The following is a 23852-nucleotide window of genomic DNA, read 5'->3' on the forward strand; positions in this document are numbered from 1 at the left end:
TCTCTCCCCCCCTTCCCCCTCCCCCCTTCCTCCTCCCCCCCCCCTTCTCCCTCCCCCCCTTTCCCCCCTCCCCTCCCCCTTCCCCCCTCCCCTCCCCCACCTGCAGAGGGGTGAAGGCGACGCTGGAAGCCGTCCCAGACGTGCGGTCCCTCACTGTGGACTTGCCCCCATACACCTGCTTCTGAAGCGTCCTCTGTTACACAACCAGCAGCAGCAGCAGTAGCAGCAGCAGCAGCAGTAGTATCATCATCAGCAGTAGTAGTATCATCATCATCAGTAGTAGTATCATCATCATCAGCAGTAGTATCATCATCAGTAGTAGCAGCAGCAGTAGCAGCAGTAGTAGTATCATCATCAGCAGTAGTAGTATCATCATCATCAGCAGTAGTATCATCATCAGTAGTAGCAGCAGCAGTAGCAGCAGTAGTAGTATCATCATCAGCAGTAGTAGTATCATCATCAGCAGTAGTAGTATCATCATCATCAGTAGTAGTATCATCATCAGCAGTAGTAGTATCATCATCATCAGCAGTAGTATCATCATCAGTAGTAGCAGCAGCAGTAGCAGCAGTAGTAGTATCATCATCAGCAGTAGTAGTATCATCATCATCAGCAGTAGTATCATCATCATCAGTAGTAGTATCATCATCAGTAGTAGCAGCAGTAGCAGCATTATCAGTATCATCATCATCAGTATCATCATCATCAGTATCATCAGTAGTAGCAGCATCATCATCAGTGTCATCATCAGTAGCAGTATCATCATCATCAGTAGCAGCAGTAGTATCATCATCAGCAGCAGCAGTAGTATCATCATCAGTAGCAGCAGCAGTAGCATCATCAGTAGCAGTATCATCAGTAGCAGCGTCATCATCAGTAGTAGCAGCAGTAGCAGCAGCAGCAGTAGTATCATCATCAGTATCATCATCAGTAGCAGTATCATCAGTAGCAGCGTCATCATCAGTAGTAGCAGCAGTAGCAGTATCATCATCAGTATCATCATCAGTAGTAGCAGCATCATCATCAGTAGTAGCAGCAGTAGTATCATCATCAGCAGTAGCAGTATCATCATCAGTATCATCATCAGTAGCAGTAGCATCATCATCAGTAGCAGTATCATCATCATCAGCAGCAGCAGCAGCATTATCAGTAGCATCATCATCAGTATCATCATCAGTATCATCATCAGTAGTAGCAGCATCATCATCAGTATCATCAGTAGTAGCAGCATCATCATCAGTAGCAACATCATCAGTCGCAGCATCATCATCAGTAGCATCATCAGCATCATCAGCAGTAGCAGCATCATCATCAGTAGCATCATCATCAGTATCATCATCAGTAGCAGCAGCATCATCAGCACAGTAGTATCTCCATTGACTTGGAAGTGCTACTGTGAGTGAGTGGGTGAGTGAGTGAGTGGGTGTGTGAGTGAGTGGGTGTGTGAGTGAGTGGGTGAGTGAGTGGGTGAGTGAGTGGGTGAGTGACTGGGTGAGTAACTGGGTGAGTAACTGGGTGAGTAACTGGGTGAGTGACTGGGTGAGTGGGTGAGTGAGTGGGTGAGTGACTGGGTGAGTGGGTGAGTGACTGGGTGAGTGAGTGGGTGAGTGACTGGGTGAGTGACTGGGTGAGTGGCTGGGTGAGTAACTGGATGAGTGAGTGGGTGAGTGGGTGGGTGAGTGGGGTGGGTGAGTGGGTGGGTGAGTGGGTGAGTGAGTGAGTGAGTGACTGGGGTGAGTAACTGGGTGAGTAACTGGGTGAGTGACTGGGTGAGTGGCTGGGTGAGTGGCTGGGTGAGTAACTGGGTGAGTGACTGGGTGAGTGACTGGGTGAGTAACTGGGTGAGTAACTGGGTGAGTAACTGGGTGAGCGGCTGGGTGAGTAACTGGGTGAGTGAGTGAGTGACTGGGTGAGTAACTGGGTGAGTGACTGGGTGAGTAACTGGGTGAGTAACTGGGTGAGTGAGTGGGTGAGTGGGTGAGTGACTGGGTGAGTGAGTGGGTGAGTAACTGGGTGAGTAACTGGGTGAGTAACTGGGTGAGTAACTGGGTGAGTGAGTGGGTGAGCGGCTGGGTGAGTGAGTGGGTGAGTAACTGGGTGAGTGACTGGGTGAGTGACTGGGTGAGTGACTGGATGAGTGGCTGGGTGAGTAACTGGATGAGTGAGTGGGTGAGTGTGTGGGTGAGTGGGTGGGTGAGTGGGTGAGTAACTGGGTGAGTGAGTGGCTGGGTGAGTGAGTGGGTGAGTGGCTGGGTGAGTAACTGGGTGAGTGGGTGGTTGACTGGGTGAGTGACTGGGTGAGTAACTAGGTGAGTAACTGGGTGAGCGGCTGGGTGAGTAACTGGGTGAGTGGGTGGTTGACTGGGTGAGTGAGTGGGTGAGTGACTGGGTGAGTAACTGGGTGAGTAACTGGGTGAGTGACTGGGTGAGTAACTGGGTGAGTAACTGGGTGAGTAACTGGGTGAGTGACTAGATGAGTGGCTGGGTGAGTAACTGGGTGAGTAACTGGGTGAGTGAGTGGGTGAGTGACTGGGTGAGTAACTGGGTGAGTAACTGGGTGAGTGAGTGGGTGAGTAACTGGGTGAGTGGCTGGGTGAGTAACTGGGTGAGTAACTGAGTGACTAGATGAGCGGCTGGGTGAGTAACTGGGTGAGTAACTAGGTGAGTAACTGGGTGAGTAACTGGGTGAGCGACTGGGTGAGTAACTGGGTGAGTAACTGGGTGAGTAACTGAGTGACTAGATGAGTGACTGGGTGAGTAACAGGGTGAGTAACAGGGTGAGTAACAGGGTGAGTAACAGGGTGAGTGGCTGGGTGAGTAACTGGGTGAGTAACTGGGTGAGTAACTGGGTGAGTGACTGGGTGAGTAACTAGGTGGAGTAACTGGGTGAGTAACTGGGTGAGTAACTGGGTGAGTGGGGTGAGTGACTGGGTGAGTGAGTGGGTGAGTGACTGGGTGAGTAACTGGGTGAGTGACTGGGTGACTGGGTGAGTAACTGGGTGAGTAACTGGGTGAGTGGCTGGGTGAGCGGCTGGGTGAGTAACTGGGTGAGTAACTAGGTGAGTGGCTGGGTGAGTGGCTGGGTGAGTAACTGGGTGAGTAACTGGGTGAGTGACTGGGTGAGTAACTGGGTGAGTAACTGGGTGAGTAACTGGGTGAGTAACTGGGTGAGTGGGTGAGTGACTGGGTGAGTGAGTGGGTGAGTGACTGGGTGAGTAACTGGGTGAGTGACTGGGTGACTGGGTGAGTAACTGGGTGAGTAACTGGGTGAGTGGCTGGGTGAGCGGCTGGGTGAGTAACTGGGTGAGTAACTAGGTGAGTGGCTGGGTGAGTGGCTGGGTGAGTAACAGGGTGAGTAACAGGGTGAGTAACTAGGTGAGTGGCTGGGTGAGTGGCTGGGTGAGTAACTGGGTGAGTGACTGGGTGACTGGGTGAGTAACTGGGTGAGTAACTGGGTGAGTAACTGGGTGAGTGGCTGGGTGAGTAACTGGGTGACTGGGTGAGTGACTGGGTGAGTGAGTGGGTGAGTAACTGGGTGAGTAACTGGGTGAGTGACTGGGTGACTGGGTGAGTGACTGGGTGAGTAACCGGGTGAGTGGCTGGGTGAGTGGCTGGGTGAGTGACTGGGTGAGTAACTGGGTGAGTAACTGGGTGAGTAACTGGGTGAGTAACTGGGCGAGTAACTGGGTGAGTGGCTGGGTGAGTAACTGGGTGAGTAACTGGGTGAGTGGGTGAGTGACTGGGTGAGTGAGTGGGTGAGTGACTGGGTGAGTAACTGGGTGAGTGACTGGGTGACTGGGTGAGTAACTGGGTGAGTAACTGGGTGAGTAACTGGGTGAGTAACTGGGTGAGTGGCTGGGTGAGTAACTGGGTGAGTAACCGGGTGAGTGGCTGGGTGAGTAACTGGGTGAGTAACTGGGTGAGTAACTGGGTGAGTGACTGGGTGAGTAACTGGGTGAGTAACTGGGTGAGTAACTGGGTGAGTAACTGGGTGAGTAACTGGGTGAGTGGCTGGGTGAGTGGCTGGGTGAGTGGCTGGGTGAGTAACTGGGTGAGTAACTGGGTGAGTGGCTGGGTGAGTGGCTGGGTGAGTGGCTGGGTGAGTGACTGGGTGAGTAACTGGGTGAGTAACTGGGTGAGTAACTGGGTGAGTAACTGGGCGAGTAACTGGGCGAGTAACTGGGCGAGTGGCTGGGTGAGTAACTGGGTGAGTGACTGGGTGAGTAACTAGGTGAGTAACTGGGTGAGTAACTGGGTGAGTAACTGGGTGAGTAACTGGGTGAGTAACTGGGTGAGTAACTGGGTGAGTAACTGGGTGAGTGACTGGGTGAGTGACTGGGTGAGTAACTGGGTGAGTAACCGGGTGAGTGACTAGGTGAGTGGCTGGGTGAGTAACTGGGTGAGTAACTGGGTGAGTAACTAGGTGAGTGGCTGGGTGAGTGGCTGGGTGAGTAACCGGGTGAGTGACTAGGTGAGTGGCTGGGTGAGTAACTGGGTGAGTAACTGGGTGAGTAACTGGGTGAGTAACTGGGTGAGTAACTGGGTGAGTAACTAGGTGAGTGGCTGGGTGAGTGGCTGGGTGAGTAACCGGGTGAGTAACTGGGTGAGCGGCTGGGTGAGTAACTGGGTGAGTAACTGGGTGAGTAACTGAGTGACTAGATGAGTGGCTGGGTGAGTAACTGGGTGAGTAACTGGGTGAGTAACTGGGTGAGTAACAGGGTGAGTAACTGGGTGAGTAACTGGGTGAGTAACAGGGTGAGTAACTGGGTGAGTAACTGGGTGAGTAACTGGGTGAGTAACTGAGTGACTAGATGAGTGGCTGGGTGAGTAACTGGGTGAGTAACTGGGTGAGTAACTGGGTGAGTAACTGGGTGAGTGGCTGGGTGAGTAACTGGGTGAGTGGCTGGGTGAGTGGCTGGGTGAGTGGCTGGGTGAGTAACTGGGTGAGTGACTAGATGAGTAACTGGGTGAGTGGCTGGGTGAGTAACTGGGTGAGTAACTGGGTGAGTAACTGGGTGAGTAACTGGGTGAGTAACCGGGTGAGGCTGTTACCTGCATGGACTTGGAGATCCGAGCCTTGGTCACCTCGTTGGCCTGTGCTGCACGAATGCGGCCAGCGCCGGACTTGCCGATCTGGCCGAGGCTGAAGCCGAGATCCTCCTGATAAGCATCCTCCTCAATCTACATCCGGCACACCGGCGGACCGAAGACACCGCGGCAGTGTGTCTACCGTCTCCTGTGCGGACAGAACCCGTGGTCCACTGCCAGTCTGCTGTATTGCCTCAGACAGAATCTGTGGTACACCGCCAGTCTCCTGTATGGACTCAGACAGAATCTGTGGTACACTGCCAGTCTCCTTTATAGACTCAAGACAGAATTCGTGGTCCACTGCCGGTCTGCTGTATTGCCTCAGACAGAAGCTGTGGTCCACTGCCAGTCTCCTTTATAGACTCAGACAGAAGCTGTGACCCACTGCCAGTCTCCTGTATCGACTCAGACAGAAGTTGTATTTAAAGTGAGACAGACAGAAGCTGTATTTGGAGACAGACAGAAGCTGTATGAGAGAGTGAGACAGAAGCTGTATTTGGAGACAGACAGAAGTTGTATTTAAAGTGAGACAGACAGAAGTTGTATTTGGAGACAGACAGAAGTTGTATTTAAAGTGAGACAGACAGAAGCTGTATTTGGAGACAGACAGAAGTTGTATTTAAAGTGAGACAGAAGTCATAAGAGGGAGAGAGACAGAAGTTGTATTTGGAGACAGACACAAGTTGTATTTAAAGTGAGACAGACAGAAGCTGTATTTGGAGACAGACAGAAGTTGTATTTAAAGTGAGACAGAAGTCATAAGAGGGAGAGAGACAGAAGTTGTATTTGGAGACAGACACAAGTTGTATTTAAAGTGAGACAGAAGCTGTATGAGAGAGACAGACAGAAGTTGTATTTAAAGTGAGACAGACAGAAGTTGTATTTAAAGTGAGACAGAAGCTGTATTTGGAGACAAACAGAAGTTGTATTTAAAGTGAGACAAGTTGCATTTGGAGACAGACAGAAGTTGTATTTAAAGTGAGACAGAAGCTGTATGAGAGAGACAGACAGAAGTTGTATTTGGAGACAGACAGAAGTTGTATTTGGAGACAGACACAAGTTGTATTTAAAGTGAGACAGAAGCTGTACGAGGGAGACAGACAGAAGTTGTATTTGGAGACAGACACAAGTTGTATTTAAAGTGAGACAAGCTGTATGAGAGAGACAGACAGAAGTTGTATTTGGAGACAGACAGAAGTTGTATTTAAAGTGAGACAGAAGCTGTATGAGAGAGTGAGACAGAAGCTGTATTTGGAGATAGACAGAAGTTGTATTTGGAGACAGACAGAAGTTGTATTTAAAGTGAGACAGACAGAAGCTGTATTTGGAGACAGACAGAAGCTGTATTTGGAGACAGACAGAAGCTGTATTTGGAGACAGACAGAAGTTGTATTTAAAGTGAGACAGACAGAAGTTGTATTTAAAGTGAGACAGAAGTCATAAGAGGGAGAGAGACAGAAGTTGTATTTGGAGACAGACAGAAGTTGTATTTAGAGACAGACAGAAGTTGTATTTAAAGTGAGACAGACAGAAGTTGTATTTAGAGACAGACAGAAGTTGTATTTAAAGTGAGACAGAAGTTGTATTTGGAGACAGACAGAAGTTGTATTTAAAGTGAGACAGACAGAAGTTGTATTTGGAGACAGACAGAAGTTGTATTTAAAGTGAGACAGAAGCTGTATGAGAGAGACAGACAGAAGTTGTATTTGGAGACAGACAGAAGTTGTATTTGGAGACAGACAGAAGTTGTATTTGGAGACAGACACAAGTTGTATTTAAAGTGAGACAGACAGAAGTTGTATTTGGAGACAGACACAAGTTGTATTTAAAGTGAGACAGACAGAAGTTGTATTTAGAGACAGACAGAAGTTGTATTTAAAGTGAGACAGACAGAAGTTGTATTTAGAGACAGACAGAAGTTGTATTTAAAGTGAGACAGAAGTTGTAGTTGGAGACAGACAGAAGTTGTATTTAAAGTGAGACAGACAGAAGTTGTATTTGGAGACAGACAGAAGTTGTATTTGGAGACAGACAGAAGTTGTATTTGGAGACAGACACAAGTTGTATTTAAAGTGAGACAGACGTTGTATTTGGAGACAGACACAAGTTGTATTTAAAGTGAGACAGACAGAAGTTGTATTTGGAGACAGACACAAGTTGTATTTAAAGTGAGACAGACAGAAGTTGTATTTGGAGACAGACAGAAGTTGTATTTAAAGTGAGACAGACAGAAGTTGTATTTGGAGACAGACAGAAGTTGTATTTAAAGTGAGACAGACAGAAGTTGTATTTGGAGACAGACAGAAGTTGTATTTAAAGTGAGACAGAAGCTGTACGAGGGAGACAGACAGAAGTTGTATTTAAAGCGAGACAGACAGAAGTTGTATTTGGAGACAGACAGAAGTTGTATTTAAAGTGAGACAGAAGTTGTATTTGGAGACAGACAGAAGTTGTATTTAGAGACAGACAGAAGTTGTATTTAAAGTGAGACAGACAGAAGTTGTATTTAGAGACAGACAGAAGTTGTATTTAAAGCGAGACAGACAGAAGTTGTATTTGGAGACAGACAGAAGTTGTATTTAAAGTGAGACAGAAGTTGTATTTGGAGACAGACAGAAGTTGTATTTAGAGACAGACAGAAGTTGTATTTAAAGTGAGACAGACAGAAGTTGTATTTAGAGACAGACAGAAGTTGTATTTAAAGTGAGACGGACAGAAGTTGTATTTAGAGACAGACAGAAGTTGTATTTAGAGACAGACAGAAGTTGTATTTAAAGTGAGACAGACAGAAGTTGTATTTAGAGACAGACAGAAGTTGTATTTAGAGACAGACAGAAGTTGTATTTAAAGTGAGACAGACAGAAGTTGTATTTAGAGACAGACAGAAGTTGTATTTAAAGTGAGACGGACAGAAGTTGTATTTGGAGACAGACAGAAGTTGTATTTAGAGACAGACAGAAGTTGTATTTAAAGTGAGACAGACAGAAGTTGTATTTAGAGACAGACAGAAGTTGTATTTAAAGTGAGACGGACAGAAGTTGTATTTAGAGACAGACAGAAGTTGTATTTAAAGTGAGACAGAAGTTGTATTTGGAGACAGACAGAAGTTGTATTTAAAGTGAGACAGACAGAAGTTGTATTTGGAGACAGACAGAAGTTGTATTTAAAGTGAGACAGAAGCTGTATGAGAGAGACAGACAGAAGTTGTATTTGGAGACAGACAGAAGTTGTATTTGGAGACAGACAGAAGTTGTATTTGGAGACAGACACAAGTTGTATTTAAAGTGAGACAGAAGCTGTATGAGAGAGACAGACAGAAGTTGTATTTAAAGTGAGACAGACAGAAGTTGTATTTGGAGACAGACAGAAGTTGTATTTGGAGACAGACAGAAGTTGTATTTAAAGTGAGACAGAAGCTGTATGAGAGAGACAGACAGAAGTTGTATTTGGAGACAGACAGAAGTTGTATTTGGAGACAGACAGAAGTTGTATTTGGAGACAGACACAAGTTGTATTTAAAGTGAGACAGACAGAAGTTGTATTTGGAGACAGACACAAGTTGTATTTAAAGTGAGACAGACAGAAGTTGTATTTAGAGACAGACAGAAGTTGTATTTAAAGTGAGACAGACAGAAGTTGTATTTAGAGACAGACAGAAGTTGTATTTAAAGTGAGACAGAAGTTGTAGTTGGAGACAGACAGAAGTTGTATTTAAAGTGAGACAGACAGAAGTTGTATTTGGAGACAGACAGAAGTTGTATTTGGAGACAGACAGAAGTTGTATTTGGAGACAGACACAAGTTGTATTTAAAGTGAGACAGACGTTGTATTTGGAGACAGACACAAGTTGTATTTAAAGTGAGACAGACAGAAGTTGTATTTGGAGACAGACACAAGTTGTATTTAAAGTGAGACAGACAGAAGTTGTATTTGGAGACAGACAGAAGTTGTATTTAAAGTGAGACAGACAGAAGTTGTATTTGGAGACAGACAGAAGTTGTATTTAAAGTGAGACAGACAGAAGTTGTATTTGGAGACAGACAGAAGTTGTATTTAAAGTGAGACAGAAGCTGTACGAGGGAGACAGACAGAAGTTGTATTTAAAGCGAGACAGACAGAAGTTGTATTTGGAGACAGACAGAAGTTGTATTTAAAGTGAGACAGAAGTTGTATTTGGAGACAGACAGAAGTTGTATTTAGAGACAGACAGAAGTTGTATTTAAAGTGAGACAGACAGAAGTTGTATTTAGAGACAGACAGAAGTTGTATTTAAAGTGAGACGGACAGAAGTTGTATTTAGAGACAGACAGAAGTTGTATTTAGAGACAGACAGAAGTTGTATTTAAAGTGAGACAGACAGAAGTTGTATTTAGAGACAGACAGAAGTTGTATTTAGAGACAGACAGAAGTTGTATTTAAAGTGAGACAGACAGAAGTTGTATTTAGAGACAGACAGAAGTTGTATTTAAAGTGAGACGGACAGAAGTTGTATTTGGAGACAGACAGAAGTTGTATTTAGAGACAGACAGAAGTTGTATTTAAAGTGAGACAGACAGAAGTTGTATTTAGAGACAGACAGAAGTTGTATTTAAAGTGAGACGGACAGAAGTTGTATTTAGAGACAGACAGAAGTTGTATTTAAAGTGAGACAGAAGTTGTATTTGGAGACAGACAGAAGTTGTATTTAAAGTGAGACAGACAGAAGTTGTATTTGGAGACAGACAGAAGTTGTATTTAAAGTGAGACAGAAGCTGTATGAGAGAGACAGACAGAAGTTGTATTTGGAGACAGACAGAAGTTGTATTTGGAGACAGACAGAAGTTGTATTTGGAGACAGACACAAGTTGTATTTAAAGTGAGACAGAAGCTGTATGAGAGAGACAGACAGAAGTTGTATTTAAAGTGAGACAGAAGCTGTATGAGAGAGACAGACAGAAGTTGTATTTAAAGTGAGACAGACAGAAGTTGTATTTGGAGACAGACAGAAGTTGTATTTAAAGTGAGACAGACAGAAGTTGTATTTGGAGACAGACAGAAGTTGTATTTAAAGTGAGACAGAAGTTGTATTTGGAGACAGACAGAAGTTGTATTTAAAGTGAGACAGACAGAAGTTGTATTTGGAGACAGACAGAAGTTGTATTTAAAGTGAGACAGAAGCTGTACGAGGGAGACAGACAGAAGTTGTATTTAAAGTGAGACAGACAGAAGTTGTATTTGGAGACAGACAGAAGTTGTATTTAAAGTGAGACAGAAGTTGTATTTGGAGACAGACAGAAGTTGTATTTAAAGTGAGACAGACAGAAGTTGTATTTGGAGACAGACAGAAGTTGTATTTAAAGTGAGACAGAAGCTGTATGAGAGAGACAGACAGAAGTTGTATTTGGAGACAGACAGAAGTTGTATTTGGAGACAGACAGAAGTTGTATTTGGAGACAGACACAAGTTGTATTTAAAGTGAGACAGAAGCTGTATGAGAGAGACAGACAGAAGTTGTATTTAAAGTGAGACAGAAGCTGTATGAGAGAGACAGACAGAAGTTGTATTTAAAGTGAGACAGACAGAAGTTGTATTTGGAGACAGACAGAAGTTGTATTTAAAGTGAGACAGACAGAAGTTGTATTTGGAGACAGACAGAAGTTGTATTTAAAGTGAGACAGAAGTTGTATTTGGAGACAGACAGAAGTTGTATTTAAAGTGAGACAGACAGAAGTTGTATTTGGAGACAGACAGAAGTTGTATTTAAAGTGAGACAGAAGCTGTACGAGGGAGACAGACAGAAGTTGTATTTAAAGTGAGACAGACAGAAGTTGTATTTGGAGACAGACAGAAGTTGTATTTAAAGTGAGACAGAAGTTGTATTTGGAGACAGACAGAAGTTGTAGTTAAAGTGAGACAGACAGAAGTTGTATTTGGAGACAGACAGAAGTTGTATTTAAAGTGAGACAGAAGCCGCGCGAGGTGGTGAGACAGAGGCCGTGGTTTTCACCTCTCCGAAGGTCATGCGGTTGGCCTGTTTGCGGAGGTCGGTGAGGCCAAGACGCTCCTTCATCTTGCGGTACCTGGGGGGAGGAGGGGAGGAGGGGGGGTGTGTGGGTCTCCATGGTTACCGGCACGCCCCCTCTCCCCCATCTCCATGGTTACCTGCGACCGCCCCCGCCCCCCCCCCCAACGCCCTTCTCCCCGTCTCCGTGGTTACCGGCAGGCCCCCCCCCCCCCCATCTCCATGGCAACCCACGCTCCCCCCGTCTCCGTGGCAACCCTCTCACCCAACCCGCCCTCCGTCTCCGTGGCAACCCCGTCTCCCTATCTCCACGGTTACCCTTCCCCCCCTCCTCTCATCTCCGTGGTAACCCCATCGCCCCGCCCCCAGCCCCCCAGCCCGGTCTCCACGGTTACCGTCCCCATCCCCCGCGGTCTCCACGGTTACCGTCCCCATCCCCCGCGGTCTCCACGGTTACCGTCCCCATCCCCGCCCGGTCTCCACGGTTACCGGCGCCCTCCACGTTTCTTTCGCAGGGCGTCCAAGGGGGCTGGCAGGGGCTTGATGGGTTTGACCGGCGGAGGTTCCTGCCATTTGTCAAAGCGCTTCTCCACCTCCTCCTTCAAGTCGAAGCCGACCTGGTAGACACACAGTGACAGGCACACACAGTGACAGGCACACACAGTGACACACACACACAGTGTACACACACAGTGACACACACACAGTGACACACACACACAGTGACACACACACACAGTGACACACACAGTGACACACACACACAGTGACACACACACACAGTGACACACACACACAGTGACACACACACAGTGACACACACACAGGGACACACACACAGTGATACACACAGTGACACACACACACACACAGTGACACACACACAGTGACACACACAGTGACACACACAGTGACACACACACGGTGACACACAGTGACACACACACAGTGACACACACACAGTGACACACACACACACAGTGACACACACACACAGTGACACACACACAGTGACACACACACACACAGTGACACACACACACAGTGACACACACACACAGTGACACACACACAGTGACACACACACAGTGACACACACACACAGTGACACACACACACAGTGACACACACACACAGTGACACACACAGTGACACACACACACACAGTGACACACACACAGTGACATACACACAGTGACACACACAGTGACATACACACAGTGACACACACAGTGACACACACACAGTGACACACACACACAGTGACACACACAGTGACACACACAGTGACACACACAGTGACACACACAGTGACACACAGTGACACACACACACAGTGACACACACACACAGTGACACACACACACAGTGACCACACACACACAGTGACACACACACAGTGACAGAGACACACACACAGTGACAGAGACACACAGTGACACACACACACAGTGACACACACACAGTGACACACACACAGTGACACACACACAGTGACACACACACACACAGTGACACACACACAGTGACACACACAGTGACACACACACACACAGTGACACACACAGTGACACACACAGTGACATACACACACAGTGACACACACAAACAGTGACACAAGCTCAGTGACACACACACACAGTGACACACACAGTGTACACACACGGTGACACACGCTCAGTGACACACGCTCAGTGACACACACACAGTGACACACACACAGTGACACACACAGTGACACACACAGTGACACACACACACAGTGACACACACAGTGACACACACAGTGACACACACACAGTGACACAAGCTCAGTGACACACACACAGTGACACACACAGTGTACACACACGGTGACACACGCTCAGTGACACACGCTCAGTGACACACACACAGTGACACACACAGTGACACACACAGTGACACACACAGTGACACACACACAGTGACACACACACACAGTGACACACACAGTGACACACACAGTGACACACACACAGTGACACACACAGTGACACACACACACAGTGACACACACACACAGTGACACACACACAGTGACACACGCTCAGTGACACACACACAGTGACACACACAGTGACACACACAGTGACACACACACAGTGACACACACACAGTGACACACACACACAGTGACACAAGCTCAGTGACACACACACAGTGACACACAGTGACACACACACACAGTGACACACACACACAGTGACACACACACACAGTGACACACACACACAGTGACACACACACAGTGACACACACAGTGACACACACACAGTGACACACACACAGTGACACACACACAGTGACACACACAGTGACACACACACACACACAGTGACACACACACAGTGACACACACACAGTGACACACACACAGTGACACACACACAGTGACACACACACACACAGTGACACACACACACACAGTGACACACACACACACAGTGACACACACACACACGTGACACACACACAGTGACACACACACAGTGACACACACACGGTGACACACACACACACACACGGTGACACACACGGTGACACACACACGGTGACACACACACGTTGACACACACACACACAGTGACACACACACACAGTGACACACACACAGTGACACACACACAACAGTGACACACAGTGACACACACACAGTGACACACAGTGACACACACACAGTGACACACAGTGACACACACACACAGTGACACACAGTGACACACACACACAGTGACACAAACACACAGTGACACTGACACACACACAGTGACACACAGTGACACACACAGTGACACACACAGTGACACACACAGTGACACACACACACAGTGACACACACACACACACACAGTGACACACACACAGTGACACACACACAGTGACACACACACAGTGACACACACACAGTGACACACACAGTGACACACACACACAGTGACACACACACACAGTGACACACACAGTGACACACACACACAGTGACACACACACAGTGACACACACACGGTGACACACACACAGTGACACACACACAGTGACACACACACACACAGTGACACACACACACACAGTGACACACACACACACAGTGACACACAATGACACACACAGTGACACACACACACACAGTGACACACACACATGGTGACACACACACACACGGTGACACACACACACGGTGACACAACAACAACAACAACCGCCATTCGCCACTAAGTGGCGGTGACGTCACCACGACGCTTGTGCCAGGCTATGTGCACCCTGAGGCCACGTGAAGTGTCGAACGCCCGCTGGCAGGAGGTCACGGGGCAGACCCAGGTGCCACGGGTCGACTGACTGAGATGACTGGCTGATGCACCACCTGTGCCCCCTACTGTGCCAACCTGCTGTGCTTTAGCCACCCGGCGCTCCGCTCGCTGTTGTGAGCGTCGCTCCTCCGCCCTCCGTTGTTGTTGGAGGGCGACTGCCTCCAACTGCCCAGTAGCATCCTTCACGAGCCTCCTCCACAGAGGCCGATCTTGACACCGCTGGTACCAGTCATCGGCAAGTCCACTCAGCTCCACGTCCTCCTGTACCACATCACTCCATCTCTTCTCTAGCCCGTGCCGCGCCCGCTTAGCCCCCTCAATCCGGCCAAACAAAAGCTGTTTCGGCATGCGGTGGCTGGGCATGCGGGCTACATGACCCAGCCATCGCAGCCTTGCCTGCCGGAGGAGCTCACCGATGGGACCCTGCCCAGATCTTTCAAGGATTTGTGAGCTCCTCACACAATCCAGTCTGGTTAAACCCAGGATGGATCGTAGGCAGGCCAGCCTAAATGTTTCTAACCGGCGAAGATGTTCCATTAGGGGGGTCCACGTTTCGCAAGCGTAGAGAAGGGAGGGAATGACCGTGGCCGAGAAGACCTGAAGCTTAGTGCGGAGCGACAGACCAGGTAGCTTCCACACAGCGTTACGCAACCGATGAAAAGATATTGCCGCTCGACTGATTCGGAGTGAGACCTCTGCTGTTAAACTGGAGCCAGTCATAAGCACACTGCCCAGGTATGGGAAACTCTCCACTCTCTCCACAACTGCCCCATCACCGATTGGGAGTTGTGGGGGTGGTGTGTCCGATGGTACAAAATACCCAGGCAGGTGCTTAGTTTTGGTGGGGCTGATGGTAAGGCCCCACCTCTTAGTGGCACGCTCCAGTCTCAGCAGCAGCGTCTCCAACTCCTCCTCTGACTGAGCAGCTATTACCAAGTCATCAGCATACATAACGTGGTTGAGCAATAGGGAGCCATCCCTTGACCGCACCCGGGCATCGATTAGCCTCCCATTATATCTGTACCATATGGAGATTCCCCCGGTACAGCTATTGAAGGCTTCACGAACTACGTGGTCAAAATAGATGTTAAATAATGTGGGAGCCAGAGGACATCCCTGTCGCACCCCAAGGTGTACAGGGAATGGCTCTGACTCCCGGCCACGTAGTTTTACCCGGGCCCGCTCACCATCATGAAGGTCCTTAATGATCGTGAGCAGAGGGTCAGGTACTCCAAAAGCACGAAGAACGACCCAGAGCCCAGGCCTACTGATGGTATCATAGGCCTTGACCAGGTCAATAAAGCAGAGATGTAGGTCTTGTTGGAATTCCCTACACCTCTGCTGTAGCAGACGGACAGAAAATATGGCATCTGTGCAGGACCGCCCTTTCCTGAAACCGCATTGGGGCTCCGCAAGCCTCTCCTCAGCGTGCCTGGCAAGGCGATGCTGAATAATCCTTGCCAGGACCTTTCCCGGCACACTGAGGAGTGAGATGCCCCTGTAGTTGTTACAGTCTGTGCGGTCCCCCTTCTTAAAAAGGGGGACCACCAGGGCATCCTTCCAATCCTGCGGAACCCGTCCAGTGGTCCAGACTGTTGTTATGATGTCATATAGGGCAGTCTGTGCACAAACGCCACCCTCCCTCAGCATTTCGCTTGGGAGATCATCTCTGCCCGCTGCCTTTCCTGGTCTCAGACTCCGGATCGCCTTCAATACTTCATCAGCAGCTGGCACCTCAGCCAGCCACTCACAGGGGGTGACTTCATCCAATATTTGAGGCACCGCAGCCTCAGCAGGGTCATCCTCACTTTGTGCCACGATGTTTTCCTGGCTGAGGGATTTTCCCTCCCCCAGGACCTCACAGAAATGCTCAGCAAATCTGCGAACCTGTTCCTGGGGGTCGGAAATTGGATCACCGTTTTTTCCCCTAATGATGGTAATAGGTGTGGCGCTGCAGGTTACTTTTTTGATGGAGTTAAATAGAGATTTGTGATCACGGGCCACTGAGGCAGACTCCATCTCCTCAGCAACCCGCGACCACCACCCATCCTTGCAGCGCCTCACGGCTCTCCGAACCTCCGAGCGAAGGCTGCGGTAAGCCTCCTCATTCTCTGACGTGGGATTCTGTAGCCGATGACAGTGGGCCTGTCGCTTTTTCTCAACCATCCTGAACAACTCCTCTGTCATCCAGGGTCTCTGGGGAGGTCTGGACCGCGTACCCAAAGCAGCCATTGCAGCTGCATGAGTCACAGTCCTAAACCTCGCCCATTTACCCTCGACATCAGGAGGAGTCGGGGACGATGCCAATCCCAGCCGCAAGCGATGATGAAATTCTCGCTTGCAACTTTCATCAGATAACTGAGACCAGGCCACTTTAGGTTGGAATGGGGTCCTGGGTGTACACCCACCACCGGAGTGGAAGAATGGCAGGCGCATCTTACAGATGACTAGTCGATGGTCAGAGGGCAGATCAGCTCCACGGTAGGTCCTGGTGTCAAGGACATGGGCTCGCATTCGCTGGTCCGTCAATATGTAGTCCAGCAGATGTTCTTGCTTGGATCCGGCAGGCATCCATGATGTTGTGTGGATGCGCCGATGCCGGAACAGCGTGTTGGTAATTACAAGCCCATGGGCTGCACAAAAATCTAGCAGCCTCCTACCGTTGTTATTGAGCTGATCTGGCCCATGCCCTCCAGTCACTCCAGACCAGGTGCCAGTATCATGACCAACTCGGGCATTGAAGTCACCCAACATGATGACTCTATCCCGAGGGGCCACTTTAGCCAGCACCTGTGACAGGAGGTCATAGAAGGCATCTGACTCATCGGCTTTGCCTGCATCCCTCCACGGATGTTCATCTTCGGTGGGGGCATAAGTAACCACGACCACCATTCCTCGCCTCCGGTTGATGGGAAGGCGAGCCCAAAGTAGCCTGGGGCTTACAGCTTCCCACACCTCACCGCCACGCTCCCACGCCCCCTTCATTCTTTTGTTCAAAAGAAGACCCACACCCTGTTGTTTGGCAGTCTGCTGCCCCGAGTAGAGGACTGTCCACCCCTCATGGTGGCAGGAGCCAGAGCCGGTCCACCGGACCTCCTGAATGCCGCATAGATCCAGGCGGTACCGGTCCAGCTCCCGACAGAGGAGTGGCAGCCTCTCCTCTGCAGTGAGCGTTCGAACATTCCACGTGGCCACCCGTAGTGGCTTTTCGTTGTTTCTGGAGTAGCCCCGAGGGTAGGTATTCAATCTCCTGGCTCCGCCAATTGGGGTTTGGCCAGGAGACGTCATAGACGCCTGGCCCCCCGGGGCCTCCGGCACAAGCTTAGTTGTTACATATTTCAGTTTAATTCGTGGCTTTGTGGTAATTAATTGAAGGTGGAGGGGTTACCAGCCCCTCGCACCCGTCCAGAGCCCCCGTTTAGCCCCTGTGGTGGACACAGACGCCATGAGGGGAGGAGCCAATCAAAATTGGAACTCCCCCCACAGCGCTGTCCACGACAGAGTTGCCCGTCCGGCACCGCGAGGAGGTAGGGGGTTGTTTTGCCGGTGACACACACACATGGTGACACACACACGGTGACACACACACACAGTGACACACACACAGTGACACACACAGTGACACACACACACACAGTGACACACACACATGGTGACACACACACATGGTGACACACACACGGTGACACACACACGGTGACACACACATGGTGACACACACACAGTGACACACACACAGTGACACACACACACAGTGACACACACACACAGTGACACACACACACAGTGACACACACACAGTGACACACACACAGTGACAAACACACACGGTGACACACACACACACAGTGACACACACACACACAGTGACACACACACAGTGACATACACACAGTGACATACACACACAGTGACACACACACACACAGTGACACACACACAGTGACACACACACACAGTGACACACACAGTGACACACACACGCAGTGACACACACACACAGTGACACACACAGTGACACACACACGCAGTGACACACACACGCAGTGACACACACACACAGTGACACACACACACACAGTGACACACAGTGACACACACAGTGACACACACACACAGTGACACACACACACAGTGACACACACAGTGACACACACACAGTGTACAAAGACAAAGATCCCCCGTATAGCCTGTAACAGACTTAGGGGCAAGTGCTGTTAGCGAGCACCTATGAAGGCCGGAACGGTACACGAGGGGGTGGGTGGCCAGCACCACGGCCGACCGTCTTTGTCTCCCCAGCGGCGATGGTTTACACACTGCACCAGGTACTCATTTGAGGCTGAGTCGACCTAGGGGAGGCCCGGGACCGGTTCAGATAATCGTCACTGGTGTTGGCCGTGAGCGGGAATCGAACCCGGGTCGCCAGGTTCATAGCGCAGCGTAGCGCTAACCACTACACTATCACTCCTCACACACACACAGTGTCACACACACACTGAGTGACACACACACTGAGTGACACACACACTGAGTGACACACACACTGAGTGACACACACACTGAGTGACACACACACAGTTTCACACACACAGCCACACACACACACAGTGAGTGACACACACACACAGCGACACACACACAGTGAGTGACACACAGTGAGTGACACACAGTGAGTGACACACACACTGAGTGACACACACACTGAGTGACACACACACTGAGTGACACACACACTGAGTGACACACACACACAGTGACACACACACACACACAGCGGCACACACACAGTGACACACACACAGTGACACACACACACACACAGTGACACACACACAGTGACACACACACACACAGTGACACACACAGTGAGTGACACACACACAGTGAGTGACACACACACACAGTGACACACACACACAGTGACACACACAGCGAGTGACACACACACAGCGAGTGACACACACACAGTGAGTGACACACACAGCGAGTGACACACACACACAGCGAGTGACACACACACAGTGAGTGACACACACACAGTGAGTGACACACACACAGTGAGTGACACACACACACACAGTGACACACACAGCGAGTGACACACACAGCGAGTGACACACACAGTGAGTGACACACACACAGTGAGTGACACACACAGCGAGTGACACACACAGTGAGTGACACACACACACACAGTGACACACATACACACAGTGACACACACACACACAGCGAGTGACACACACACAGCGAGTGACACACACACACACAGTGACACACACACACACAGTGAGTGACACACACACAGTGACACACACACAGCGAGTGATACACACAGCGAGTGACACACACAGTGAGTGACACACACAGTGAGTGACACACACACACAGTGACACACACACACAGTGAGTGACACACACAGCGAGTGACACAAACAGCGAGTGACACACACACACAGTGACACACACACACAGTGACACACACACACAGTGACACACACACACAGTGAGTGACACACACACACAGTGAGTGACACACACACACAGTGAGTGACACACACAGTGTACACACACACAGCGAGTGACACACACACAGTGAGTGACACACACACAGTGAGTGACACACACACAGTGAGTGACACACACAGCGAGTGACACACACAGCGAGTGACACACACAGCGAGTGACACACACAGTGACACACACACACAGTGAGTGACACACACAGTGACACACAGTGACACACACACAGTGACACACACACACACAGTGAGTGACACACACACACACACAGTGAGTGACACACACACACACACAGTGAGTGACACACACACACACACAGTGAGTGACACACACACACACACAGTGAGTGACACACACACACAGTGAGTGACACACACACACAGTGAGTGACACACACACATACAGTGAGTGACACACACACACAGCGAGTGACACACACACACACACAGCGAGTGACACACACACACACACAGCGAGTGACACACACACACACACAGCGAGTGACACACACACACACAGTGAGTGACACACACACAGTGAGTGACACACACACAGTGAGTGACACACAGTGACACACACACAGTGACACACACACAGTGACACACACACACAGTGAGTGACACACACACACAGTGAGTGACACACCCACAGTGAGTGACACACACACAGTGAGTGACACACACACAGTGAGTGACACACACACAGTGAGTGACACACACACACAGTGAGTGACACACACACACAGTGAGTGACACACACACACAGTGAGTGACACACACACACAGTGAGTGACACACACACACAGTGACACACACACACAGTGACACACACACAGTGAGTGACACACCCACAGTGAGTGACACACCCACAGTGAGTGACACACCCACAGTGAGTGACACACACACAGTGAGTGACACACACACAGTGAGTGACACACACACAGTGAGTGACACACACACAGTGAGTGACACACACACAGTGAGTGACACACACACAGAGCTACAAAGCTATATAGATACATAGACACGTGAGTAGGTGAGTAGGTGAGTGGGTGAGTGAGTAGGTGAGTGAGTAGGTGAGTGAGTGAGTAGGTGAGTGAGTAGGTGAGTGAGTAGGTGAGTGAGTAGGTGAGTGAGTGAGTAGGTGAGTGAGTAGGTGAGTGGGTGAGTGAGTAGGTGAGTGAGTAGGTGAGTGAGTAGGTGAGTGAGTGAGTAGGTGAGTGAGTAGGTGAGTGTGTGAGGAGGTGAGTGAGTAGGTGAGTGAGTAGGTGAGTAGGTGAGTGAGTGAGTAGGTGAGTGAGTGAGTATTTGAGTGTGTGTGTGTGAGTAGGTGAGTGAGTAGGTGAGTGAGTAGGTGAGTAGGTGAGTGAGTAGGTGAGTAGGTGAGTGAGTAGGTGAGTAGGTGAGTGAGTAGGTGAGTAGGTGAGTGAGTAGGTGAGTGAGTAGGTGAGTGAGTGAGTATTTGAGTGTGTGTGTGTGAGTAGGTGAGTGAGTAGGTGAGCGAGTAGGTGAGTAGGTGAGTAGGCGAGTAAGTGAGTGAGTAGGTGAGTAGGTGAGTGAGTAGGTGAGTAGGTGAGCGAGTAGGTGAGTAGGTGAGTGAGTAGGTGAGTAAGTAGTTGAGTGAGTAGGTGAGTGTGTAGGTGAGTGAGTAAGTAGGTGAGTAGGTGAGTAGGTGAGTGAGTAGGTGAGTAGGTGAGTGAGGAGGTGAGTGAGTAGGTGAGTAGGTGAGTGAGTAGCTGAGCGAGTAGGTGAGTAGGTGAGGTGGTGAGTGTGTAGGTGAGTAGGTGAGTGAGTAGGTGAGTAGGTGAGTGAGTTAGTAGGTGAGTGTATGAGTAGGTGAGCGAGTAGGTGAGTAGGTGAGTGAGTAGGTGAGTAGGTGAGTGAGTTAGTAGGTGAGTGTATGAGTAGGTGAGCGAGTAGGTGAGTAGGTGAGTGTGTAGGTGAGTAGGTGAGTAGGTGAGTGAGTAGGTGAGTGTGTAGGTGAGTAGGTGAGTAGGTGAGTGGGTGAGTGTGTAGGTGAGTAGGTGAGTGAGTAGGTGAGTAGGTGAGTGTGTAGGTGAGTAGGTGAGTGTGTAGGTGAGTAGGTGAGGTGGTGAGTGTGTAGGTGAGTGTGTAGGTGAGTAGGTGAGTGTGTAGGTGAGTAGGTGAGTGTATGAGTAGGTGAGTGAGTAGGTGAGTAGGTGAGTGTATGAGTAGGTGAGTGAGTAGGTGAGTAGGTGAGTGTGTAGGTGAGTAGGTGAGGTGGTGAGTGTGTAGGTGAGTAGGTGAGTAGGTGAGCGAGTAGGTGAGTAGGTGAGTGAGTCACCTTGCCATCTGTGCTCTCGTGAAAGCTGTCTACCCGTGCCGCTAGTGAGCACTTGGCAGCCACCAGGCGCGCGGCTCTCTTACGGAGATCCTGACAACAACCACGTTAACAACCACGTTAACAACCACAACAACCACAACCACGTCAACAACCACAGCCACAACAACCACAACAACCACGTTAACAACAACCACCACCACGTTAACAACCACAACCACGTTAACAACCACAACCACGTTAACAACCACGTCAACCACCACCACCACTACAACCACCACAACCACCACAACCATCACAACCACAGCCACAACCACGTTAACAACCACGTCAACCACCACCACCACAACCACCACAACCATCACAACCACAGCCACAACCACGTTAACAACCACGTCAACCACCACCACCACAACCACCACAACCACAGCCACCACCACGTTAACAACCACGTTAACCACCACAACCACCACCACAACCACGTTAACCACCACAACCACTTTGACAACCACAGCCACCACCACCACCACAGCCACCACCACCACCACGTTAACAACCACCACCACGTTAACAACCACGTTAACCACCACGTTAACAACCACCACTACCACAACCACCACGTTAACAACCACAACCACCACCATGTTAACCACCACCACCACCACAACCACCACAACCACGTTAACCACCACAACCACCACCACGTTAACAACCACAACCACCACAACCACCACGTTAACAACCACCACAACCACCACCACCACCACAACCACCACCACGTTAACAACCACAACCACCACAACCACCACGTTAACAACCACAACCACCACAACCACCACCACGTTAACAACCACAACCACCACAACCACCACCACGTTAACAACCACAACCACCACAACCACCACCACGTTAACAACCACAACCACCACAACCACCACGTTAACCAACACCACCACAACCACCACGTTAACCAACACCACCACAACCACCACGTTAACCAACACCACCACAACCACCACGTTAACCAACACCACCACCACGTTAACTACCACTCACCCACCCACCCACCCACTCACCCACTCACCCACTCACCTACTCACTCACCCACCCACTCACCCACCCACCCACTCACCCACCCACCCACCCACTCACCCACCCACCCACTCACTCACCCACCCACTCACCCACCCACCCACCCACCCACTCACCCACCCACCCACCCACTCACCCACTCACCCACCCACCCACTCACCCACCCACCCACTCACCCACCCACCCACTCACCCACCCACTCACCCACCCACCCACTCACCCACCCACTCACCCACCCACCCACCCACTCACCCACCCACCCACCCACTCACCCACCCACCCACCCACCCACTCTCCCACTCACTCACCCACCAACCCACTCACCCACCAACCCACTCACTCACTCACTCACCCACTCACCCACCCACCCACCCACTCACCCACCCACTCACCCACTCACTCACCCACTCACCCACCCACTCACCCACCCTCCCACCCACACACCCACTCACCCACCCACCCACTCACTCACCCACCCACTCACTCACCCACTCACTCACCCACCCACTCACTCACCCA

General features: G+C 49.8%; 1 protein-coding gene across 1 annotated transcript in view; it reads right to left on the bottom strand.

Moving 5' to 3' along the window:
• Window positions 1-88: 88 nt before the first annotated feature.
• Window positions 89-23852, bottom strand: part of LOC116938021 (U4/U6 small nuclear ribonucleoprotein Prp31-like) — a gene marked incomplete at its 3' end in the record, with an annotated part of 47754 nt that continues 23990 nt past the window's right edge. The window contains exons 9-13 of the mRNA XM_076064436.1: window positions 22245-22334; window positions 11579-11706; window positions 11075-11147; window positions 5053-5181; window positions 89-193 (exon numbers count right to left, since the gene is read on the bottom strand). Coding sequence (XP_075920551.1) covers window positions 89-193; window positions 5053-5181; window positions 11075-11147; window positions 11579-11706; window positions 22245-22334 — 525 coding nt within the window. The remainder of the gene's footprint in view (window positions 194-5052; window positions 5182-11074; window positions 11148-11578; window positions 11707-22244; window positions 22335-23852) is intronic.

This window comes from Petromyzon marinus, unplaced genomic scaffold (assembly GCF_048934315.1).
Source record: "Petromyzon marinus isolate PM22_M1 ecotype Great Lakes invasive population unplaced genomic scaffold, UKy_Petmar_22M1.pri1.0 PM_Scaffold_449, whole genome shotgun sequence".
Classification (NCBI taxonomy): Eukaryota; Metazoa; Chordata; class Hyperoartia; order Petromyzontiformes; family Petromyzontidae; genus Petromyzon; species Petromyzon marinus.